This window comes from Dipodomys spectabilis, unplaced genomic scaffold (genome assembly GCF_019054845.1).
Source record: "Dipodomys spectabilis isolate Male_0828 unplaced genomic scaffold, ASM1905484v1 ptg000673l, whole genome shotgun sequence".
Taxonomy (NCBI): Eukaryota; Metazoa; Chordata; class Mammalia; order Rodentia; family Heteromyidae; genus Dipodomys; species Dipodomys spectabilis.
In genome coordinates this window covers 218,953-240,640 of record NW_024871350.1, presented here as the reverse complement: position 1 = coordinate 240,640, position 21,688 = coordinate 218,953, and the positions used below count along the sequence as shown (strand labels likewise).

General features: G+C 36.6%; 1 protein-coding gene across 1 annotated transcript in view; it reads left to right on the top strand.

Annotated features, from left to right (window-relative positions):
• Window positions 1-21,688, top strand: part of Chm (CHM Rab escort protein) — a 184,463-nt gene that overhangs the window by 119,511 nt on the left and 43,264 nt on the right. The window contains exon 9 of the mRNA XM_042672181.1: window positions 15,713-15,790. Coding sequence (XP_042528115.1) covers window positions 15,713-15,790 — 78 coding nt within the window. The remainder of the gene's footprint in view (window positions 1-15,712; window positions 15,791-21,688) is intronic.

Below are 21,688 nucleotides of genomic sequence, written 5' to 3'. Positions count from 1 at the left end.
GGTTTTCAGAAAAGTAGAATGTAGCCACCTCAGAGTTGTCCTTATCTTTTGTGTGTATCTTCTGAAGCTATTGAAGTGAATTCTACTAACTCTGTTAATGTTTGCATTCTGTTGACTGTGATGGGTATCTTCTTTTAGAAGACCCACATTTAAAATTTTTAATGCACTACTTCTTGGATATCATCCAACATGGAACATTCATGAAAAGGTAAATAAAGATATGACAAAATTAAACAACCTAGGGGTTGACCACATAAATGACTTCTGGGGCCAGGGTAGATCACAGAAAGAATGCTAGGTGGGCTGAAGGCAGACAGTAGGGAATGGAAGAGGCTAATATGAACTGTGGAGCACATGATTGATCAAAGGGAACTGCTATTATGTTACCACAGCTCCTGATTGCAGATCCTAGATTCCCACACCAAATTTTCCTTTTTTTTTTTTTTTTTGGCAAATGAAGTCAAATATCTAACTTATTTGTGCCAAAATATTGTTTTAAAAGAACTGGTGTTTGAACTCAGCCTAACAGTTGCTAAGTAAGCACTAGGCCCTTTGAGCCAAGTCCCAGTCCTGTGCAAAAATAATTGTTGTACCATTAAAGTCAAGTAGTACATATCAATAGGATGAACTTAAATCCTAGGCTGCCAGTTGGCAACTCTTTCTGATAGGCAAACAAGTTTTATTTGTATGTTTAGGAGGATGGTATCATTCTCCAAACTGAAGGTTTTTTTAAAAAATACTATCACTAGTTTAAAATTCTTCACTCTATCATACTCATGCAATATATTCTCAACTAGCATCAGTATTAAATTTTCTATCATTTCTGTGCCCATTTAGGAAACCACATTAGAGTATCAGTGTAATATTTTTCTTCTCACAAGTTGACAACCCAGAAACACCAGAGTTAACATTTGATTCCATCCTAATTATTGTGTCATTTCTTCTTAACCTCTTGGAGTTAGACATTGCTTAATTTGATTTCTTTGGCTGTCTACTAAAGTTATTACTTCCTGAATTCCTTCTTTCACCCTTAGCTGCCCTCCTGCATCAAGTATCTGCCTCCTTCATCTTCTCTCATCAAACCAACATGTTTTTTTCCCAGTGGCAAATCCAAATGCCTATCTCTTAACCTCGTAATTATTTCAGCTTGCCACTCCTCCTCCCTGTCCTTTTCTGGTTTGTTCAGTCATTTAGCTATCCATGCACATTCACCTCTATTTGTCTTGTGTGATATTTTCTTTCATTCTGAAAGTCTTATCTCCACATACTCCACAACATTCTAACTCATTCCTCAAGTCCTGATTCGGACCATTCATCAGACTTTTTACTCCTTCTCACTGCTTTTTTCTTTTTTCTTTTTTTTTGGCCAGCTGTTAACCTTTGGGTCTCCCAAGTTTAAAGATTTTCTTCCTTTAGTGCTAAAGTTCTACAACTTCTTTTCCAATGTATGCCTATTTGTCTCCCTGAGTCTTAATTTTTTCATCTTGAGTATTAATTTTTCAAAAATTACTGTGCCACTTATACCATTTGTTTCATAGGCTTAACAGAGGCCCAAATCCATGATTTGCATTTTCATACCTATTGTGAAACTTAATACAGTGCAGGGCCATGAATAGGTGACATACATAGCCCTAGATGAACAGTGGCTGAATGATGGTTGGTGGATGTACCTTCAGTTCCTGACTAGTACCATTAGCCTTTGAACTAAGGACACTTGCAGGCCTGTTCTAAGATTTGCCTAACACAACTAAGTATCCTTTGTTTTTAATCTGACTATGTAACTTGGCACATGCCAACAAAGGAAGCTTGGGTCACTTTTGCATTTGAGCCATCTCAGTTTATCGCGTAATGGTCAGTCTGGAACCCATATTGGGGGTACAGGATTTAAAGGAAATGAGTTGATTTGGGGAGTGGAAATGGTATAGCAGAGCAGCCCAGGGAGCAGTAGGGCAAACTATTACTTTGCTAGGAGAGTCAGTTTTGTCATAACTAGCTAATGCATAGAATTTTTGAATATAGAACCCACAAGAGAAAAGAATGTGGTCTGTGTAAGGTAATTATACCTCAGCCATTTAACAGAGTTCTTTGAGAGGGGTAAATAAGGAAGGTTTGAACAAGGGGGAGCAGTGAATATTTGAATTTTCAAAAAGCCTTTGATAAGATTTTATACCAAAGACGGCTTTAAAAAAATACGGTCTCTCACCAGGAGGCTGGGGATAATGTTTAGTCATACATAGAGATCAAGTTTAAACTCAGGAAGGAAGGAAGGGGCTGGGCATTAAATGAGCTCTCACTTGCATGGGGAGATTTTTTACAGTAGGCTTTCTTAAGAATCAATGTTTAGCTTTTTTATGACTAAACATTTTGCTAAATTGTTGGAGAGTCTGTATAGTAACTTCTCACCCTACTTTTTAATCTGTTTTCCAGTTTACAGCTGGTGGAAAGTGTGTGCACATAAAAAAATTTTAACTTGAAAAAAAATTAGCTGAAGGACAGTTTCACATGGGCCATGTGAACAAAAAAAAAACAGGAAAATATTGTCAATGGTTGTGACTGTAGGAAAATGGTCCCTGAACATTTTTTTTTTAATTGAAAAAGTGATGTACAAAGGGGTTACAGTTACATAAGTCAGGTATTGACTACATTTGTTTTTGAGCACTGTCACCTCTTCCCTCATCTTCTCCCACTTTTTTTTCCTCATGGCTCCCCACCTCCACAAGGTGTATAGTTCATTTTCAACATGGTGTCTAGTGAGGATCACTGCTGCATTTGTTCATCTTTTCTTCTACTATCTGCACATATTTTTCAACTCAGGAGAGGTATCTAAAAGTTGTTATGTAGCTCTTCCTGAAGAGGTTAGTTTTGTTCTTTCATATTTCTGCATTTGAAAATAACCACATAATTCTGGACATAGCCATGAAGGATAATAGAAATGGAGAGGACCATATTCTTGTCTGGATTGAAAATTAGTACCTATTCATCTGTATATTTTTTGGGTTTTCAGTGCTAGGCAGTAAATGGAACAAGAACTTAAATAAGGATTATTCAAACTGGAAATGGATACATCATATGCAGACTGTCAAACCAGAGAAACAGGCTGAGAAAGGAAATCTCAGTCTTAGCAGATTCGCTGCATGCTTATTTGCTATATCCTGAAGTGTGAACCATGGGCTTGCTTTGACATAGTCAGTTTTCTTAGCAGCTTAGTTGAAATTAGGTTTAAAGAAGAGCCATTAAGCTTAGCCTGTGGCTCAAGCCTGTAATCCTAGCTATTCAGGAGGCTGAGATCAGAGGATCACAGTTCCACAGCAAGCCAGGTCAGGAAACTCCTTGAGACTCTTATCTCCAATAAACCACTCAGAAAGCTGGAAGTGGTGCTGTGGCTCAAGTGATAAAGCACTAGCCTTGAACTGAAGAGCTGAGGGACAGCTTTCAGGTCCAGTTTTCAAGCCCCACAACCAACAACAACAACAAAAAAGAACAACAGTCAAATGTTATCATTGTGATAAGATGTTCTAAGGAATTCATTGAGTTAGTTTGGAGGCTGTGGCCCTTGTACAAACCTAGGAGCCACTGTCCTGTGTATCCATGAACTAGATAAAAAGCCTAGGTTGTGATCCATGCAAATAAATTGACTCCCACTATTTTTAAAGGCCTTTTTAAAAGATTAAATGATGGCTTGTATTTGATAATTTATGCTAATTTATTCTGAACCCTTGGTGTAGTTATTAATACAGATCTATTTCTGTCATTTAGTACATAGTTTTATTGTGACTTTCCTATAGAAGGTTAAATTTAAGGACAGCTGGAAAAGCTAGAAAAAAAGAGAATATCACCTACAGAGTGTCACCAAGAACAGATGAGGCTAGATATATGGCAAAGGACTATAAAATAGAATCGGTTTCTGGGAGGGTTTTCTGAAGGCTGTGTATTGCTTTTTGACAGCTTTTTCTAAGTTAAGCATGATGATTATGCCTTCTAAGAGTGACAGCAATGCCTAAAAGGCAGTTCATCTACCCCATAGGTCTTTCCTAGAGTGGAAAATCTGCATCAGAAACCCCACTGGATTCAGATACTTGTACTAATTTTATTTTGAGTTATCACCAGTGCTGTGTTCTTTCAGGTCCATGTAAACCTTTTTGAAGACACACAAAATAATCTATTCCTTGTCACCTTCTATCTGGAAATTAGTAACTAGTATATTAAGTGCTAATCTTAATGAAAGGCAAGAGATTGTACTTGTTGAGATTGGTTAACTTTTTCTAAGAATCACCCCTCAAAGTGAATAAGCGAACATCCACAAAAATCCTGAAGCAAGACTTGAAATTTCTGATTTGAAGGGTTCTTGTTTGCTGAACACTCTTTGCTGAAATTTTTTAAAAATACGTTTTTTGTTGTAAAAATACTGTACAGAGGGATTATAGTTACATGAGCAAGGTAATGAATACATTTCCTATCAAACATTGTTACCTCCTCCTTTGTTTTTCCCCTACCATCCCTTCCTTCCCAACTCCACAACTACCCCCCGCGGGGCACTCCCCCCCTTCTCGTCCCCGCCTAAATTGTAAAGTTCGTTTTTCAACATAGTGTCTCATCTCATTGTTACAACGGGTCAACCTATATGCCTATTTAAGCATTTTGTTTTTCCCTTCCCCTCCCCAAGTTAGAGAAATGTATATACAAGATGCAGGGCACCGACATCAAATACAGTGAAAACAGGGTTTATATCTTGGGGGAGGAACATACAAAGCAACAAAAAAAATCACATGGTATATTATAAATACATTAGAACAATTTTGTTTGCTTGTGAGGCTTGAACTCAGGGCTTGGGCACTGCCCCTGAGCTCTTCTGCTCAAGCCTAGCACTCTACCACTTTGAGCCATAGTGCCACTTCTAGTTTTCTGATGGTTAATTGGAGATAAGAGTCTCATGAACTTTCCTGCCTGCACTGGCTTCGAATTGTGATCCTCAGAGTTCAGCCTCCTGAGTAGCAAAGATTACAGGCATGAACTACTGGTACCTGGATTCCCTCCAGTTTTATCACTACAGATGGGAATGAATATTGCTTCCCATTTTGGCTATGCTGGATTAGTGTATGAGGCTATGAGATGTCCTCCACTTTCATGATTCTTTGGAATAGAGTCAAGTCTTATACATATGAACCCCAAGAACATAATGTGGGAGGTGAAGCCTGGATTGGAATTTTTATGAACACTTTTGCTCTTGAAAAGACATTTCGTTCAGGGCCATAGAAAGTCTAAGCTGACTTGATAAGAATAGTTCTCATCTTAAAAGGGTTGTTGGGGAGAGATGATGCTGTGATTTACATGCTGCTAAATTTTGCCTTCTACAAGGCACATCACTTCAGCAAAAGTGTTACTTCTGACCCCCACCATGCTAACATTTCTCCTCCCTCTGCTTCTGGCTGGAACAAAATGTCAAATAACAAGAAAAGGCAACAAAATTAAGGACTGTAGTATACGTGAATGCTCTGCTAAGTCATTTAAGTTTTTAATTAGTTATCATGATATATTAATGTAAATAGATAATCTAAGTATAGAACCATAAAAATGTCATATGATAGATACTGTAAGACAGCATTTGTTATGTGTGTGTGTAAGCAACACTTAAGACTTTTAGGGGACCATCCCACCATGTAAGAGTGTATATTTTATGTATCTAATCAAAATAAACACACATATACATATAGACATCCCTGCACACATTTTTCAGACCAGCAGGCACTAAGTAAACATGATGGAAAACTGTGCTGTTTTACATACAGTGCTATGATAAATGTTTATGTGTGAATGTACTTATAAATAACACAGTTGTACTTTGTATACTAGGCTCAATCACTAACTCTGTATTGTATCTGACCACATTGAAATGTGCCTTAGCACTGGGTGGAACTGTTGCTTTGCCAACTTAGAGTGTAACTTGGCATGTCAGCGAAGTGCAGTGATGCTGATCAGTGTTCTCTCAGCTTTCTCTCTTGTAATACAACTTTTTTGTTTAATTTGTTTTAAATGGCATATTTTTTTTGCCAGTCCTGGGGCTTGAACTTAGGGCCTGGGCTTTTGTCCTTGAACCTCTCTGTGCTCAATGCTAGCACCCTACCACTTGAGCCACAGTGCCACTTCCAGATTTTTCTGAGTAATTTATTGGAGATAAGACTCTCATGAACTTTCCTGCCCAGGCTAGCTTTGAATCATAATCCTCAGATCTCAGCCTCCCAAGTAGCTAGGATTACCAGCATGAACCACCTGTTGCTGGCTTTTGAATGGCATTTGATGAAGTATTAAAATACATTTTTGTAGTGTCTTAACTTGGAGTAATACTACCTGTTGTATTTGATCTATTTGTAGATTTTTGGTAAAAGAAGTCCCATAAAATTTAAAGTTACTACCCTGAGATCTATCTTAAGTGACAATCTTTTTGGCCCCAGCATAGTTGCAACAGTTCACACCAAAGCCAGAACCTCACTTATCCCAGTGATTTTTGCTAATTTTGATAACTTTAACATCCATCTGGGAGAGTTTAACCCTTCAATCGCTAGACTAAATAGATTGTCAGCAAATATATTAAGTGGAGCTTTACTACCTCCCAGAATCTATGGTAAAGTGTTCATCTCTTACTCATAGCACTTCCTTTAAAAACATTCTCATTTATCAATATACTTGTGTATATGTGTGTGTGTGTGTGTGTGTGTGTGTGTGTATGTGTGTGTGTGTGTGTGTGAGAGAGAGAGAGAGGGAGGGAGGAAGAGAGAGAAGAGTGAGTATGCTGGTACTGTGGCTTGAACTCAATGCCTTGCATCCTTACTCAACTTCTTGTACATGGCTGGAGCTTTGCTAATTGAGTAACATCTCCAGTTCAGCTTTTTGCTAATTATTTTGGAGATGACCTTGAACCACAATACTCCAGATCACAGCTCTTGAATAGCTAGGGTTGCAGTTGTGAGTTACCAGCATTAGCTACTTTCTAAATCACCTTTGGGGGGGGGGAGCATGGGGCGGGTACCAGTATTGGAATTTGACCTCAGGGCCTCAAGCTCTAGTTTAGCTTTTTCTGCACAAGGCTGGTACTTTACCACTTGAGCCACCACTACTTTTGGCTTTTTGCTGCTTAATTGGAGATAAGTATCACTCTGATTTGTCTGCCCCAAGCTAGCCTCCACCCATGATCCTCAGATCTCACCCTCCTGAGTAGTTAGGATTGCAGGCATGAACCAATGGCACTCAGCTTCTTAATTACTTTTCAAAGTGTAGATTGCAAGGCATTCATAATTTGCTGGGCATTTTCTATTTTTTAATGATTTTTATTAGCATATATCAGTTATGCAAGGGTGGATGCATTGTGAAATTTCTAGACATGTATGCAATGTATCCTGACCAAACCCACTTCCTCTATCACTCTTCCTTTTGCTAGACACTTTAAAGACAAGCATCCCTATAGCAATACTTACTTTGAGTTATTAACTATTTAACATGTAATTCATTTAGTTTGTATGGACAAAATAAACATTTAGTTGGTTTCTTTGTTGTTGTTTTTAATGTACTATGTGAATTTTTTGTTTCTTTTGTATGTTCTTCCTCCTGTGGCATATCCCTGTTGTCAATGTATTTGATTTTGGTACCTTGCATCTTGTATATACATTTATCTAATTTGAGGAGGGGAAGGGGAATAACAAAATGCTGAAACAAGGTCATAGGATGACCATTACAACAATGAGACTCACAAGACACTATGTTGGAAATGAACCTTACAACTTTAGTGGGGGGGGGGTGGCGTGTTGGGGAGGTGGGGTATGGAAGGGATAGTGGGAGAAAAAGGAGAGGGTAACGATGGCTGACAAGAAATGTACTCATTAACTTACTGTTGTAACTGTAACCTCTCTGTACAGCATCTTTACAAGAAAATTATATATATATATATATATATATATATAATTTTGGTCATGGGGTTTGAATTCTGGGTCTGGGTTCTATCCCCAAGCTCTTCAGCTCAAGGCTAGCACTCTACCACTTGAGCCATAGTGCCACTTCCAGTTTTCTAGTGGTTTATTGGAGATAAGAGTCTCATGGACTTTCTTGCCCAGGATGGCTTTGGACCGTGATCCTCAGATCTCAGCCTCCTGAGTAGCTAGGATTACAAGTGTGAGCCATTTGTTAATTTCAGAAAATAATGATACCTACCATGAACCAAGTTAATAAGAATTGCTAGAGACGGCTTGGACCACATCACTTATAATTTCTTCTTAGCAATACTATTTTAATTATGCCGATCAAGTCCTTTGACCTCTTCCCCTCATTTTCCAAAGACCCATGCCTTGTAGGATTGTAGTAGGACTCACTGTGTTTATACACAGTATAATTATAACATGTAAAAACACTCAGTGTTTGGCCTGATTAGTGTTTGTACTGTTGTTTATTGGATGTGTGTTCAAATAACCATATGTAACTAATAGCTATTCCTCCACAAGTAATTTCTTACCTCTCATGAGAGTTGAGGTTTTATATACATGTCCCAAGAATTTCTCACAATTTCATTTCTTTTTTTTTGGGGGGGGGGAGAGTCTGGTCATGGGGCCTGAATTCTGGGCCTGGGCGCTGTCCCTCAGCTCTTCAGCTCAAGGCTAGCACACTACCACTTGAGCCACAGCGCCACTTCCGGCTTTTTTTTCTTTTTGCTTATGTGGTGCTGAGGAATCGAACCCAGGGCCTTGAGCATGCAAGGCAAGCGCTCTACCACTGAGCCACCTTCCCAGCCCTGACAATGACATGTCTCACCCAAGTAAGAGAAGGATTCTGTCAAAGGACAGCAATGAAAATATTCTAAATTTTAACTCTTTATATGGGAATGATTGAACAGAACAGCATACAATGTGGTTCTTTATCAATAGCCTCATTTTGCCTGAGTTCTTGCAAAATGCTGGTGCTTGTCACTGAAGTACAAGATACATAATGAAAGTAAAAGTAAAAGGGAAGAGAATTGTGAACTCAATGTGCCCCTCTTTCTAGCTGGCAAGACAGGCATAGAGAGGAAAAACCCAGAAGAGAAGCAGTATGAACAATATATGTGTGTGTGTGTGTGTGTGTGTGTGTGTGTGTGTGTATGCAACTGCCCACCCTGTGCAACTACAGCCTCTTACAGTAGATAACAAGTCATACTTTCCAAAAGCACAATGCTTAAGTTCTCACTTAAAGCTATGAGGGAATTTTGTTGGATGATTATAACCATGCGTCTTCTTTAATGCTGCCTGTCATCTATACCAACCACTACTATACATTCTTTTTTTTAAGAAATATTTTCATTATCTTTATCTTGTACAAAGGAGTTGCTGTTCACCAAAGCAGTTTGTGAATACAGTCCATCTTGATCAATGTCACATCTTTCAACATTCTTACCACCCCTCCCAACTCATCCCTTCCCTTACTTATCTTAATTTTAGTTATGTACTGAATTTGTTTGCCTTTTAACAAAGCAGTTTATGTAACACTGCATCTTGACATGTGTCATCCCTTCAACATCTTCACCCCCCTTTGACCCACCCCTTCTCTTGTATTTCTCAATTCTGTGATTTATACAACAAATTCATGCCTGCAGTCTCCCCGTTTCCCCTCTTCATTCTTCTGTCCCTTTTCCCTTGGCACCACCATACCCTCTTGCAAGTACCCATTTCCTGGTACTTGCTTTGTTGGGCTTTGACTTAGTCTCTTTAAAGAATTATACTACTACACATTCTTTACCTTCCTATGTTTCTTCCATGTGGAATTTACCCATTGCTAAAAGTTCATATTGTTCAAAATCAAATCTTTCTAAAAAATAGTTGTAGATATTTTTAGTATGTTATGTCTTTATATTCAGAAACTTTATAGCAAAAAATCTTAAAAATGTATTTCCAAAAAGATGCTAAATTATTTGTGTTAATGTAGCAGTATGTTTCATAAACACTGGAATACATGATGAAAGGGAATCTTAATAGTTACATTCAATTTTAGGTAAGTTTATTTCTCAGTGAATTTTGATAATATGGTAATGGTAATAGTCTGGAGTAGTTTTATTATATTCTATATTTTATTCTTTTGATTTTTTTCAAATCTAAGATGCTTAGATTTCCCAATGGGGAAATGCATTATTTCAATGATTAATTATTAGTAAATAAATAAAAATTTATTAATAAATTCCCCGATGGGGAATTAATGCATCCAGAATGTTTTCTCTGATGGTGTGTATTATAGTGTGTGTGTGTGTGTGTGTGTGTGTGTGTGTGTGTGTGTGAGTGTGTGTGTGTATGTGTGTGTGTGTGTGAGAACATAGATTAACCTTTCTGAAGTTGGTCAGTTGGTAGCAGCTCATCCTTAGTTGCTCATGAGACATTTGGAAACACTTGCTGCTGCTCCCCACATAACATAAATATAACCCCAGATGAATGAGAATATTGATTTTGTTGTCCATATTTTTATCCATTGGAAGCTTTAACTTAATTCAGCCTATGTATGTGAAGTAGACCAGTGATATTTTGTGTGCTTTCACTATTGATAGGAAACTGTGAAGATCAGGTTGTCTTGATTACATCAACTGCCTTTTCATGAGTATTCCCCTAGCAACAGAAGGCAGAATACCACTTGAAAAACATAACTCATGAAATATGGATAATGGGTCTAACTGGCGCCATCTTGGCTTCTTGGTGAATGAAGATGAAGTCCCACCCCCAGGTGATGGGTGTGCCTGAATTCCTAGAGGCAGGGGTGGGGACTTGGGCAATAGGTTACTTGAACTGCCAGATCTGTGCCATGAATTCCTGAGACTCTTTGAATTCTCAAGCTCCCTGTGACCCTTCCTCTGACCTTGACCCTATTTAGACTGGACCAGCTCAGCTGCCATTTTGTGCCATGTCTTATATTTCCTGACTCTCTTGAGGTCACCATGGCATACCTCTTCAGCTCTCCATTGGCGTTGATCTGGTTTGTTGGGATTGTTTTCCCACTCTTTCTTTACTCCCCTATTCTCGTGGCTCAATTTTCTAACAGTGTTAAGTGTATTTGAGGCTGCAAGTTCTTTGGGGACATGTGTCCATCTACAGTTTTCACTGGTTTTCTAATAAAGACTCCTGATATGACCTCTAAAAATGTGGCTTCTCTCTATCTCGCAATTGAATTTCTTCTGTATAACACAACAGTCTAACCAAAAATTGATATTTTTTTCTAATCCTCTTTAGAAGTAAATAGATTAAAATGTCTTAAGGCTAAGTATGCCAGCAAATTGATAATATGGTCACATAACTTGACGTGATTGGTGAATAAGAATAACAAGAAATATATCTTATAGCTAATGTACTGGATGTAGTCTTCACACGTTTTCAACTACATGAAAATTTTGCTTTATTGTTCTATTGTGGGTTTACTTTTATTATTCTAAATGCTTCAATGTAAAAAGGAAAGTTTCCTTGTAATAGTGGTATTCTACACCAAAAGCAATGATTACCTAACCTGTAACCTACCATTCATAGTTGGTCATGTCCACTATGGATGATTGAATTTATAATGACATTAGAAAGGTTAAACTATACTTAGTGAGTATCACTTATTTCTACCACTTGCATTTTAAATAGAATCTATATAGATTATGCAATATTTTCAGACTATATCAGAAAGTACACAGAATAATTTAATAAACACTAATGCATTCATTGACAGCTTTGCCAAATCTTAAAATGTGGTTATTTTCTAGAAGAAATTGAGCAAATGAGATATTCAGTAAACTTTGATTCCTTCCCTACCCAGAGGAAATGGTTTCTTGAGTTTGGTATTTATAATTCTCTTAATTTTTTTCATGCTACATATATGCAATATTTTGATATATTTTGTATGCATAAAGTAATGAAACTTTTTATAAATGTTATCACTCTAGAAATACTCTTTTCTAAATTAGCATTTGTCACAAAATTTTTACATATTTTGAAATTTATTCACATTGATTGATTGGGTTGAAGTTCATTCATTTTTTTTTCCTGTTTTGGGCTTGAACTCAGGGCCTGCCTACTATCTCTGAGCTTTTTTTGCTCAAGTCTAGCACTCTACTACTTTGAGGCACAGCACTACTTCTGGATTTCTAGTGGTTAATTGGAGATAAGCATCTCACAGACTTTCCTGCCCGGGTTGCTTTCAAACTGTGATCCTCAGATCTCAGCCTCCTGAGTAGCTAGGATTACAGGCATGAGCTGCTGGCACCCAGCGAGTTCCTTCATTTAAATAGCTTGTGGTATTCTATTGTAAAATGTGAAAATTTAGGCAAGTCTTCAGCTAGAAGGTGTAGTTCCCATGAAAGTATTCACACTTCTAATACAAGTTTGTGGGATTGCAAAATTATTCTCCAGTTTGATTGCTAGAAGGCTGTGACAGAAGTCATTGAAAGCTGTTATACTCATAGACTTGATTTATTAGAGGGAGTGAATATAGATTGAAATCAGTCAAGGAAGAGGGGCTCCGAATGTGGAGTTTCTACAATGTCTTTTCACCATGGAGTCAGAATAATGTCCCTCTCCCAATATGGATATGTGACATTGCACACAAGAATGACCAACCAAGAAAACTCCCCTGAGTCTCAGTTCAGGACTTTTTTTTATTGGCACTGCATTTATTAGGTATGTTTGATTGCCCATGGAGCAAATCTCAATTTTCCATGCCCTCTGAAGGTTGGTTGATAATACCATATTCAAAGCCCTCTCCCTAACTCATACTGTTAAATCTTTTTGACATGGCCAATCCCCACCCTAAGACTATCTGGTGTTTCTAGCCCTGACCCTCAATCATACAATTAGAATGTTTCTTGACCCAGTGCCTCTAGGCAAGCAAAAACATTCCTTTCAGACATGACATTTTGAAAGCTTAGAGATCACCTCCCAGAAGCTGAAGACAAAAGCTAGACCTTCTTTGGGTAAGGTGAAATTCTTTACTGCACATACTATTTTTACATTTTATTTTGTGCATTTTTCTTAATCAGTATATGAACTGTTTCTTATGATTATACAATAGTACCTATTTTATTTATTAATGTATACATGAAAAATTACACCCATCATATACAGCTATTTGGCACATACAAAAAAGTGCCATTTACAAATACTAATTCATTTATTCCCCAAAAGAGCTCTATATGAATAAGTGCTATGATTTTATCGACGAGAAAATAAGATATAGAGAGGCTGAATGTCTCCTTCTAGATCTTACAGCTAGTATGTGGCAGAGTTGGTATATAATCCTACTCATTCAGAACTCCTTCTCTTAGTCTCTATGCTGTGCAACCTTAAAAGTGTATAGCAACAAAAGTTTTATATACATTTGCCACATAGGTGTTAGGGTTTCATGAAGGTCTACACCTAACAATAAGGTTGCTTCTCTAGCCAGGTGCTGGTGACTCATGTGTGAAATCCTAGCTACTCAGGAAGTGAGATCTGAGGATTGTGGTTCAAAGCCAGCTCAGTCAGGAAAGTCTATGAGACTCTTATCTTCGATTAACCTCCAGAAAACCAGAATTGAAGCTGTGGCTCAAAGTGGTATAGTGCTAGCTTTGAACAAAAGAGATCAGTGACAGAGTCCAGACTGCACGTCCAAGCCTCACAACCAACCAAAACAAAACAAAACAAAAAAAAAGGATTGCTGTTCTAGAGATAGTATTCATCTTGAACTTGACTAATAATGCCAAATTGTCACTGGCACGGATACTTTTAACAGTAAATTTTTATATGACTCTTTCCTAGTCTATATGTATACTCCTCTTTTTATTGTCTAGATGTTTAAATTTTTGAAGTACTTCATTTTTAGTCTTTTTCTGCATATTTTTTGCATTTTATTGAAGAAATCTCTTTCCCTAGTTTTAGAAATTTGCCCTGCTCTATTTTTTTTTTTTATTATTACAAGTTTTACTTTCTGTATTTAAGCCTGGTAACTTCCTGGAATTGAATTTGAAAATGGTGGAATGTAAGAGTATAATTACTCTTCTCATATGGACAATCTGTTGTCCTCAAATCTTTTTCCTATGGGCTATTCTTTCTCCACAAGACTATAACTCTACATTGGTCATTATTATGTCTGTTTATGCATAGCCGATTCATTTTCTATTATTGCTTAGTGCAAAACGTAGTAAGCTAAAACAACAGAGATTTATTACATTCTTGAAGATCATGGGTCTAAAAGGGGTAGAACCTCATGCATGCATTCCTTAGAGCAGTAGGGAACATTATTTTTTCTTGTTTTTCCAACTTAAAATGCCGCTTGCATAGTTTGCATGTGTCTTCCTTCTAGTAATGGCCATGCTTGGACATCTGCTCTCATCCTTACATCCTCTCTGAGACCTTCCTGCTTCTTATTTAAGAAACTTTGCGGTTTTATTGCACTCTCCATATCATGTCATCTCAAGGTTTTTAATCATTTCTAAAGGCTTCCTTGACACAATTCCAGGGATTAGAGTATGAATATTTTGTGGGGTGGGGACATTTTCATCCTGCTGTAGACTTCCTTTTGGCAATTACATTGTTCTTGTTTCTGATTCATCCATTTTTAACATACTCATAATCTGTATCTGATGGTTCTATCAGAATAAAGTTTTGGAGGAATTTAACCCTGCTCTTCTTGTATTTGCTAATTGTTACTCAGGGCCTGAGGTCCTGTGTTACATAGTTTTAGATTTTAAACTCCTTATCAGGGGACTGTATTTGTGGTAGTGGATTGTATCTGGGCTTGGTTGAAGTCATACTCTTCCAAAAAGGATTTGTAGTTGCTTCTACTGTGTCTCTGGGGTTATCACTATCCCAGAACCACTTGCCATGTAATAACATGAAATATCTTGGATAAGGGTACTGGCGATCTTATAGTGGCATAATTTTAAATCCTCAGTCTGTGTGAGAGCAGATCACTGATGGTAAGTACAGAAGTATAATCTTCCTCTAACCAGGGCTTAACACAAAGCAGCATTTTGGTTTGTTTTCCCCCGTCTGCTAAGAAGTGGATCACCTTTTACTCAGTGGACCATAAGATCCCTTAAAGATCTAGAAATGGTATCTTACTCTGTTCCCAACCTGGCTGTTTAAAATTCAGTACATAGGTTTCTGAGATAAGCAAGCTCCTTAAGACTGATGCTCCCTTAATTCATATGCTCACTATTCCAGTTGTCAGTTTCCACTTCAGTTTCATGGTAAGTAAAACTTCTGAAGTCTTCCCTGCTTCAGTCCTCTTTGAACATGTACCTGGTGCTTCCTGTTAGGTGTCTTAACACATAGTTCTTAAGGGTAGTTGTAGTGTTTGTTTTTTGTTTTTTGCCTTTGTTATATTATGTTTTGGATAAGGCTAGCCTTAGGCCTTGATTCTCATACCTATATTTTCCATATTAGGTGGTGGTATGCATCGTCATGCATGGTATTTATTGAAATAGGTTCACAAACTCTTTTTGCCTGGGCTGGCTTGATTTGTAATCCTCCTCTTATTTCTTAAGTCTCTATATGCTTGCAATTTCACAGGAATATACCACCATTCTGGGCAAGCTACTGCTAAATTTACCTCTGAGAGTTTCCTCAGGCCATGATTGAGAACATAAAAAAATTATCAAAATTCTTTTTCTGCATTATCAATTTTCACATGTAGTATACATAAAATGTAGTTTTCTTCACTTTTAGCCCAATTCTACTGATTTTTACTTTTCTTTTTCTAGGATGTGTGCTGTGTTTGGTGGAATCTATTGTCTTCGCCATTCTGTACAGTGCCTTGTAGTGGACAAAGAATCCAGAAAGTAAGGATGCTATAAGTTACCTTCCTATATTCATCCTCCAAACGCAGGTGAAAAATGTTAAAGTCAACTTTAAAAAAATGATTCTTGAAAGATCCTCCTTGGTATTAATAACATATCAACCTTGATTAAAAGTAATTTGTGTTTAGATCTTCCAGAACAAGGAAAGTGAGTTCAGAATATAGAAACTAAATTAATTTCCCTGCAATGTGACTACAGCTCCTGACCATCCAAGCTTGGAAGACAAATCATTTTAGCTGCCAGGGGTAGGCGATGAGTGATGTTAGTTTTCCTTGTGGCCTTACCTCCTCTAATTGATTTTCGTCAGATGACAACAAAGCCCTCTGTTATTGCATTTTTAAAAATGGAACTCACATAAAGACTCATCAGATTAATCTCTGCTGATAATGCATGTCACTCCAAGAGAAAAGACTTTAATGAGTTTTTAGGTAGATTGTTGTCATAAACTATCCTGCCCTGTTATCTGAGGATAAATTTTTTTACACACTATCAAGCCTACAAACCAGTTGAAGATAGGAATTTACTTGCTTAAAAAAGCTGAGTACCATTTATTTACCTGTGTATTTTTTCTTTTGATTATTGTTCTAGAATTTATTTGTTATTAGAGTATATAATTGTCTGATTTAAGTGAAAGAAAATAATATGTTACACATCTAGATCTTTTCCAGGTTTTTCACTGAAACTTTGTTTCAACTGGATGGAGATTTAAAAGCTACTAAAACAGCTTTTTTTCACTTATTTAGATATATCAAGCACCTATATTTCTTGGGTAACTCTTTAAGGCTATGTAAAAAAAAATAGTATCATTGAGGTCATAAAATACCTTAATGTTTTGAACTAGAATCTAATATAGTAAAAGTTTTAATCTCTACTGAATATTTTTGAGTAATTTTGTGTAGTCATAGTGGCATAAAATGACTGTTAACTTGTCATTGAATAGAATGTGTTGTAAGTTGTATTTTGAGCTAGGACAAACAAAAACCTTGAGAAATATGTAATAATAAATTTGTAATTCTGTAAATAAGAAAAGTTAGAGTTTAACAAAAATGTATGAATTAAATGAAATCTGGTAGTTTACAGTGAAAATAATCCATCCCTAAAGGCTAAGGTAGTCTCATCTTGGCTTATGAAGATCTCTAAGTGGGTCATAAAGGAATAGTTGTCTTTCTGACTTTTGGAAGTGTCATATATATATATATATATATATATATATATATATATATATATATATATATATAATATTGCATTCATTCTGAAACAAGAGTATGACAGAAAGATAGATAATGAACTGCTTCCTCAGTGCTTATTTCCTTAGATCAGTCAGTCTCACATGTGACATGAAAAATTTGCATGGCTCATGTTCTTTTGATTTGGAATGGTTATGCTGTAGTACAGTAATAGCTTTTGTTGAAATGAAGGCTACATTTACCTTACCTTGACCTAGGTTAGAATGGACTATGAACAAAGAAATTCTTCTATATGATCTATGCAGATTCCTGTTACAACAGATAGCTGAAGGCTAAAGGTCTAGAGACCAAAAGAACTTCCAGATAGGTAGTATTTATTATGCCTAAGAATTGCCAGGTAAGCTTGTCTAAAAAAATAAGGTATATCATACCCATGGGAAATAATGCTGCAATAAACATAGTTGTGCTGTAGCTTTAATATGGTCTTGTTTGTGATGATTTGGGTAAATGTCCAAAAGTGGGATTGCTGGGTCATAGGGGAGCTCTATGTGTAGTCTTTGAGGAACCTCCATACTGCTTTCCAAAGCGATTGAACAAGTATACACTCCCACCAACAATGCAGTAGGGTTCCCTTCTGGCCACATTCTCTTAAACATCTGTTGTTATTAGATTTCTTGATTATAGTCATTCTAACTAAGGTGAGGTGGTATCTCAATGTTGTTTTGATTTGCATTTCTTTTATGGCTAGAGAGGTTGAGCATTTCTTCATGTGTCTATTGGCCATTCTTGTTTCCTCTTCAGAGAAGTTTCTCTGTAAGTCTTTAGCCCACTTATTTATTGGGCAGTTGTTTCTTTGAGTATTTGTTGTTGGGGGATTTAATTTTTTGAGTTCCAAGTATATTTTATTTATTTATTTTTGTTTATACATTTTTAAATTTTTTAAATAAGTTTTTTTATTGTGAAAATACTGTACAGAGGGGTTACAATCACATGAGCAAGGTAATGAGTACATTTCTTATCAAGCATTGTTGTCTCCTTTGTTTTCCTCCTACCATCCCTTCCCTCCCATTGCCACAACTACATTCTCCCTCCCCAACCCTCTGCCTAAATTGTAAAGTTCGTTTTTTGACATAGTGTCTTATACATCTCATTGTTGTAATGGGTCAACCTGTATTCCTATTTAAACAATTTGTTTTTTCCCTTCCGCTCCCCAAATTATACCACCATTAAATACAGTGAAAACAGGGGTTATACCGTGGAGGAGGAACATACAAAGCAACAACAACAAAAAAACACGTGGTACCTTATAAGTACTTTAGAAACAATAACAAGAAAGAAAAAACCACATTGCCCCATTTGTTAGGAAATGGAAAGACTTGGAAAAAATTAAGTAAGCCAGGCCCAAAGAAACGTAAGTCCCATGGCTTCCCTTATTTGCAATAACTATTCTGTGTCTGGGACAAGCAGAAAAGGTCAAAAGCTATGTACATATGACCAGATAAGATGATGTTAAGTTAAATGAACCCCAAGATAGGGACACAAGTGGTTTTTTCTTTCTTGTTATTGTTTCTAATGTATTTATAAGGTACTACGTGATTTTTTTTTGTTGTTGTTGCTTTTTATGATCCTCCCGTATGGTAGGTATAACCCCTGTTTTCACTGTATTTTATGTTAGTATAATTTGGGGAGGGGAAGGGAAAACACAAAAATGTTTAAATAGGGATACAGGTTGGCCCATTGTAACAATGAGATGTACAAGATACTATGTTGCTGGGGGGGGGGGGGGGTTATGTAGTTGTGGCAGGGAAGGGCTGGTAGGGGATAAAACAAAGGAGGAGGCAACAATGCTTGATAAGAAATATACTCATGGGCTGGGAAGGTGGCTCAGTGGTAGAGCGCTTGCCTTGTATGCCTGAGGCCCTGGGTTCGATTCCTCAGCACCACATAAGCAAAAAGAAAAAAGCCGGAAGTGGCGCCATGGCTCAAGTGGTAGAGCACTAGTCTTGAGCTGAAATGCTGAGGGACAGCGCCCAGGCCCAGAGTTCAGGCCCCATGACCGTGCCCCCCCCCCCCAAAAAAAAAAAGAAAGAAAAGAAATATACTCATTACCTTGCTCATGTAACTGTAGCCCTCTGTACAGTATTTTCACAATAAAAAACATTAAAAATAAGGTATATTTCTATGTCTCCCCCTTTAGTGAGATAGGCTTATGGTAGAGCCAGGAATTTATAGTTTTAAGGCACATCTAAGTGAATGTATTGTGAATTGTCCTTAGATGAAACTGAGAAGCACTGATCTGCAAGGTAAAATTGAGGACTTATTCAAGAGTACTATTTTTCATAATGGACTCTAGGTCTTAATTGATTGTAAACCCTTATCTTGGTCAACTTAGGTGAATAGTGACAATCAGATATGAATTTAAATAACAGATAAACCACTTCGCATTTAATAGCTTTTGTATCTTTGTAGAAAAACTTGAAATATAACCTTGATTTTTAAACAACTCCTAAGACATGTGTAAAGGTCAGTTAGTCCTGGAATGAGAATAGACTTGGAAATCACTTTAGTGATTACAGGTGATCAATTTCATAAGCTTAGGCCAGTAGAATGAAGTAGACACACTTGGCAGCCACCTTCAATTCTCCTTCTAGATCTGACATAATACTGTGGTTATTGAATGTTCTTAAAAAGTATTTACCTTTTCCTTCATAAATAAATATATAAATAAAATATAATATTTTTATGACTACAAATTGAGCCCCTCTTAGATACTAATCTTCAGTCCAAGTTCAAACATTTTTTAAACTAGATTTTTATTTTTGTGTCTAATTTTATGAATGTAGGGGAAAGAGAATAGCATCTAGTTTGTACTTTCATTATATTATTATATTGCTAGAATCCCATGGTCTAATTGCTAGGTACATTTTGGTTTTTAAGATATATCTTGAAGGCTGGGAAGGTGGGTCAGTGGTAGAGCACTGGCCTTGCATGCCTGAGGTCCTGGGTTCGATTCCCTAGCACCACATAAGCAAAAAGAAAAAAGCCGGAAGTGGCACTGTGGCTCAAGTGGTAGAGCGCTAGCCTTGAGCTGAAGAGCTGAGGGACAGTGCCCAGGCCCAGAGTTCAGGCCCCACAACTGGACTCTCCCCCCCCCCTCAAAAAAAAAAAGATATATCTTGAGTTTTTAAAGATACAACTTTGTGAAGGGTAAGTAGAGTTGAAGGACAGTGATAAAAGGGGTGACTGATCAAGGTACATTGTATGTATATATTAGCATGTCAGAATAATACATCCTTGTACAACTAATTGATATTAAGTAGAAAAAGTACACCATCCTTTGTAATACTGAATGCGATTATCTTACTGGAAATTAATTCAAAGCTGTAATTAATTTCTGTAATAATAGTGCAATTTTAAAAACTTTACTTGTGTTTATAAGCTATCTACTGTATTCTTGTTACTTGAATTGCTTAAGTAATTTTTAAAGATTTTACATAAGAAACAATATTTGAAAATTCTGAGTTTATACCTTCAGTAATAATTCTAAAATATTAATTTTTGACTCTTAAAAGTCCAATTCAAATGGTGTCTATAAATATCTAAAGTTAGCATTGCGTCAAGTTGATTTTAGGCTAATCTAACCTACACATGCACACTAAAGATTAAACTCCAGGCCTTATACTTGCTAGGAAAGTATTCTACCACTTGTGCTACATTTCCAGCCCAGGATAATATATTTTTCCAAAATACTGCTTTGTAATTCAAAATAAAATATTGCAGAGAGATATCAGTCACAGAGGTATTTTGTAAGGACTTAAATATGAAAGGATAATTCTTCTTTGGAAAACCTTGATCTTATAATTATATGTAAATTGTGTTTCATTTTAAGGAATCAGGTTAACTTGGATACTTGTTTATTGTAATATAATTATAAGTAAATAATGTAGTAAAGATGTGCCCTAGCTCCTTCATAGACTTGTTTTGTCTTTCTTTTCCTATTTTTCTATATGGAACATTTGGCTTTCCCTTTCCTCATTAGTGTGGTTAAGAACTATTCATGCTTCAGATCAAAATTCTAAGTTTATTTCCTAATACCATAGACTAGATCACAACCCTATGCCCCACCCCCCCACCCCATATATGTGACTATTTGCCTTCTGTAAGAAAGGTTATCATTACTATATTTCCAGAATCAAAAAAGTTTTTGAACATTATACTTAATAATTGAATTAGATGAATGGAGAGTATATTACGAATACATTATATATTATATATTATGTATATTATGAATGGAGACTGAGTATAGTCTTCTTGTGCTTCTTTTCACCTTCCATTTAAGAAAGGTAATAGAAGCATAGATGATCATAGCATTGAAGAGGCGCATGAAATATATGTATATATATGTATACACCATGTAGCCAAATACTGGGGTTTTAGATGTTACTTTTCATTTTTGTTTGATTTACTTTGCCTGAGATTCACTGCCTGTGCTCTCCTAACTGAATTATCCATTAGTGAGTGCTGCTTTCTTAATTTGAAAGGATATAGTTATGTATCAGTAGTTCTTTTCTAGATTATATCATCTGCTATTTTTGGAAATACTGAATGGTCTTGTTCAACAGCTTCCTCTTCTTTTGCAGCTATGATAAGTAGGTAAAACACCTGTAAGGTGAATTTTTCCTTTACAAGTTCA